The sequence below is a fragment of the Pelodiscus sinensis genome, chromosome 1 (assembly GCF_049634645.1).
Source record: "Pelodiscus sinensis isolate JC-2024 chromosome 1, ASM4963464v1, whole genome shotgun sequence".
NCBI classification, from domain to species: domain Eukaryota; kingdom Metazoa; phylum Chordata; order Testudines; family Trionychidae; genus Pelodiscus; species Pelodiscus sinensis.
In genome coordinates, this window is record NC_134711.1 from 142,652,633 (window position 1) to 142,657,828 (window position 5,196).

The window sequence follows — 5,196 nt, forward strand, 5'->3', positions numbered from 1 at the left end:
CAAAGAAGGGGGCGCACTGGCTTGTGGGAAGAGGGAATTCCCTGTCTCCCTTTGGGATGGTCCCTCTAAGGCAGGCCTCAGATACATTTGATGGGGGTAGTTTGAGGGTTGAAGGTGGGAAACCAGGTCTGCTGTTGCTCAGGTTGTACTGTCCTGTGGAGAAACAGAAGCCTTCAGTCTGCTGGTATCTCTCACCAGCACTAATGTTGAACTGCAGGACCTCAATCTCATGCGCTCTCTCTGCAGGAGACAGCTGAGAAGACCAAGCGAGGGAGCACCAAAGAGATGTGAGGGGCCTCCTCGCTGGAGGAGCCCGGGGGACAGGCCAGATTCGTTGCCCTGTCCTTCAGCATCGATCTCAATATGCACAAGTGTCTGCTACCCTCGCCCAGTCACAGATATTTACGTTGTTTAGCGATGAAGTTTTTGTTTCGTTATTAATAAGAGAAGTGGGGGAGGGGAGCACAGCCCACGTGCTCGAGGGCGTCACTGCTGGGGGCTAGTGAGGGCAGGAGGGAATTATGACAGCCTCCAAGATACCCCTCATAGAGGCCATCGTCTCCATAGTCCAGGGCAAGGGTCCATTGAGGCAGTGACAGGGGATTTCTGTGCCAAAAGGAGAACCCTGGGGAAGAGGGAGATGAATGCTGGGAGTGGAGTGGAAGGGTTAACCTCCTGGGAATCTTCCCAGTCCTAGGATTTAGCGTACCCCTTCCATGGCAGCAGGAACATGTCAGGGACAGCTCTATGAACTGAGCATACGCCCTGAGGGCAAAATCAGCCAGGGACGCAGCCTCACCTCATCACATTTGTCTTCCCTGTGCCTTTCTTCCTTTTCTCAGCCCTCTTCTCTCTTTTTTTGTTGTTTTCCCATTCACCTGGCCCTGTCCTTCCCCCTCTAGGTACCATGGGCCTCCTCTCGGGCATCTCTCCTTGGACTAATGGACTGTCTTGTTGGCTGCTAAGTGAGCTGTTTAGCAAGCTTCTCCCTTCCTTCAGCCAGCCAGTCAATCCCTAGCCACTCCTCCAATGTCTTGTGGACTCCAAAGTCACACTAATCCCTTTGATGTCCTCCTAGCCCCATATCTCTCCAGCCCTCCTCCCCAAGGTGCTACATCACAGTACTCACATGCTGACTCTTTTTTTCTTCTGTTTTCTAGGGTAGCAACTGAGCTTTTGTATTTTTAGGCAGTAGCTTTAGCTCTTTCAAGAAAGCACAACCATTACTATTGAAAGTGCTGCAGTTCCTGTGCACGATTTGTATTTGCCTGCACGTGCAGTCAGTGCAACAACTTCTAAGCCCAAAGGTTCAGGACGCGGCTCAGTTTGGTGCTGCAGTGTCCCCTGTAATAGAGAGAGACAGGATTCAGTATAGTAAATATAAAGGGGATTCTTTACTGAGCCTGCTGGACAGACAGACCCTGTGGTTCTTTCTCTGACTCTGGTTTGCAGACTGTCACAGCCTGTGCTGCCAGATTTTATTGCACAAGGTCTCCCTAAATCACATGCGCCATTCCAGGCATGCAGTAAACAAGGGACAGAAGGATTGTACCAATATTTAGTTTGCTATCTCGCTAGCCTTTAATATATCTGTCCCCAGCAACCTGGGGCATAAGTGATCATCTCTCTTCCCTCTGTCCCATTGGAGGACATATTGTCTTTGGCCTGTGTTCTGAGGTTCTGTGATGAGGGAGCTGCCCATGGCCCTGTGGCAGCCTGCCAGACCTCTGTGTGCAGGTCAGTCCATCTGTGATCATTGTCATTTCCCTTTCTGGATCATTTTCTTGTGGCCTCTTTTGTTTTCTCTGAACACTGGGCCTAGTTACAGCTGTGATACCCTTTGAGGAAATGGCATTTTGTCAGTGGCCCCCTCCTCTCAAACCCAATGGGTTCTCCTGTTATATGCAACTTTACTGCATGCCTACACACATACATGCCCATCTCCCTATGCCAATCATGCCCCTGGTGCCCATTCCAGCCCCTATGCTTAGGCTGAGTCAAGATGGTTCTAGCTTCAGTCTTCTCCCTTTGAATGAGCATCACCTGCAGACCCCAGTGATTACTCAAGCAAATCCCATTGGGCTGAGTAAGGCCTCAAAACACTTTCTAGGCAGAAGAGAGGAAGAGTTAGTCCCTAATGAGTGCAGGGAAAGAAGAAAGCTTGAACTCTGGTACAGTTATCTGCTTGTCTCCTGAACTGTTGTCTTCATCTTGATGTTGCCACCGTCTCTGCCTCCAGTGGATTTCAGAGACACAGGGCTGGACTCTGATCTCAGTAACACCTTTGTAACTCTACGGTATCTCCATTGACTTCAGTGCTGTTACTCCAGATGTACACCAGCGGGAGATCAGAATCAGCCTGCAGTGCTTTGAGGCAACAAAAATTGTTAGGGGTATGGAACAGCTGCCATGTAAGGAGAAATTAGTAAGACTGGGACTTTTCAGCTTGGGGAAAAAAGATGACTAAGGGGGAATATGATAGAGGTCTATAAAATCATGACTGGTGTGGTGAAAGTGAATAAAGAAAAGTTAATTACTCCTTCCTATAATACCAGAATTAGGGGTCACTAAATAAAATTAATAGGAAGTGGATTTAAAACAAACAAAAGGAAGTTCGTTTGGTTTTTTACACAGCGCACAGTCAACCTGTGGAACTCCTTGTCAGAGGATGTTGTGAAGCCCAAGACTATAACAGGGTTCTAAAAAGCGCTAGATAAATTCATGGATAGGCCAACCAATGGCTATTAATAAGGATGGATAGAGATGGCCTTAGCCTCTGTTTGTGAAAAGCTGGGACTGGGCAACAAGGGATAGATCACATGATAATTACCTGTTCTCTTCATTCCCTCTGGGACCCCTGGCATTGGCCACTGTCGGAAGATACTGAGCCATACAGGGCTAGATGGACCTTTGGTCTGACCTAGTATGGCCGTTCTTATGTTCTTGTAAGGATTTGGAGCTGATTCTGCACTCATGTTGGTGTAAATAAGGAGCAATGTCTATGGCATTACACCAGGTTTATACTGGTGTGAATGAGAAGTGAATTAGCTTCTAGAACTCAGTGGGAGGGTGGAATCCCAGTCTGAGAAAAACAGTGCTACTCTGGGAATTCAGAATGAAATGTTTTTGTTCCTTCTCCCCTGTGAGTGGTACCAGAGGAATTGGCTGGTGAGATGAGAATGCCTGATAAACATGCCCCCTTTTCTTCCCACCTACTCCATAAATAGACATAGGCGCACATTGGGTCTGGAGTCACTGCCACACTATTTTCATTCTTTGCCTTAGTCTGAAATAGCAAACGTAGCTCAGACCTCCCACCTCCTTTCCTACCACCTTCCAGCAGAGACCACTTGCCCCATTAAAGTGCCTTAGGGAAAATGCAACACCATGCCTTAAAAAGCAAACATTCTCGTCAGTGGGAAGAACAGCTTATTTTCCAACCAGTAAATCCCAAAGTGGGAAAAGTCAGCTCAAGAGCTGAGCATGAGGGGGAGGTGCCTAAACTGTGTCTGAAAGCTTTGTGCATCTTGCAGAGATATGTAACAGGGCCTGTGATAGTTCTCCGATGTACTGCAGGTGTATATGTTGTGGAGTTTACAGTTCCTGGTGTGCAATGCAGTTGTTAAGTTGCTTATGTCGTCATGGAGCATTGACTGCTGTGATCTGTAGTCTCCACAGTGTGACCCTAATAAAACTGTAGCCACAGTCTGCACCAATTTATGCCAACTACATGACATGCTAGACAGGCCACAAGAGTGACCCTCAGTGAGGCAAAGTCTGAGTGTGTGAAATTTCACTGTCCCACAGATCAAAGCAGGGCAACTGGGGCACAGTTAATTACCCTGTGTAGAGACAGAGCTGCCTCCTACAGAACCTTTTCATGTCCTTTTCTTTGTGTTTCCTAAAAAGAAAAATATCATCTAAGGTGTAACATGTCGAAAACATTGTTGGTTTCAAGGGCTATTGTATCCAAATGGTACATGAACATCTGTCAAGTCGAAGGCTATACATTACAAGATATAATGTAAGGAACAGTCCTACATAGGCTGAGGGGTAAAGAACCATGTCACACACCAGGCTTTTCTGTCCCTAACTCGTAGGTGGGATCTGGCCAATGAGTCAGGGAAATGCTGAGCTCCAAAAACCGTTCTCTGGGATATTCACTGTAGAGTCTGCAAGGGGTAGGGACGGCATTTTTTACAAAAGCCAACACACTAACCCCTTCTGTATTTCCCTTATGTATGTGTGTGAAATTTATCAGTATTCTGTAGGTTTCATTAGTGCACTTATTTTACTTGGTTTTGTATTTTTTGTGGGGAGGGAGTCGGATATAACTGCCAAATAAACAAAACAAAATCATGAAATTCATTTGTACATTTTCTTTTTTATCAAACCAAAATAGACTCAGCTTTATGATTTCTAAACTCCCTCTACAATGCTCACAATCTCTCTTCCTTTATCAGCAATAAAAATAATAGTGTTCATTATTTGCACTTACAGACAAGACTCAAAGCACTTTACAAGGTGGGTCACTATCATTTTCCCTATTTTACAAACAGGAAAACTGAGACACAGAAAGAGGAAAGGGTTTGCCCACAATCATGAGCGAGCTAGAACCTAGAATTCCTGAGTCCCAGTCAGAAGCTCTAATCATTAGTTGCTGCTGCTGCTTCCTAATCCACTCCATATCTTCTTCCCAATCTGCTTGTTGAGTTTTGGTACGTCTACACTGCAAGCTTTTTTCTCAATAAGCTTTTCCAGAAGATATCTTCCAGAAAAGCTTATTTCAAAATAGAGCATTCACACTACAGGGAAGCCTCAAAATTAGTCCAAGGCAGGCTCCCATAATGTGGACGTGCCATCTCAACTTAGAGCCCCAAGAAGCACTGGGGAGGATTCACTTCAGAATGGCCCTGGTGAGGAGCGGTTTCAACATAGCAGCAGTGGAGCATCTACACACACCCTCTTCTGAAAAGGCTTTTTCAAAAAAGGGCTTATTCCTTATGGAATGAGATTTACTGCCATTGGAAAAAGCCCTCTGTTATTTCGACTTTCTGTGAAAAAATAACAGTTGCAGTGTGGATGCTAGTATTGTTTTTTTTTGAATAACTGCCATTATTTTGGAAAAACAGTGCAGTGTAGATGAACCCTTACTCATGCAATGTAGTCAAAAAAGGCCAACACATTTCTTACCAT

General features: G+C 45.7%; 1 protein-coding gene across 1 annotated transcript in view; it reads left to right on the forward strand.

The window, feature by feature from the left end:
• Nucleotides 1-4,364, forward strand: part of FSTL1 (follistatin like 1) — a 77,175-nt gene extending 72,811 nt beyond the window's left edge. The window contains exon 11 of the mRNA XM_075905319.1: nt 247-4,364. Within this exon, the coding sequence (XP_075761434.1) occupies nt 247-291 (45 nt within the window). The 3' untranslated portion in view covers nt 292-4,364. The remainder of the gene's footprint in view (nt 1-246) is intronic.
• Nucleotides 4,365-5,196: the final 832 nt, after the last annotated feature.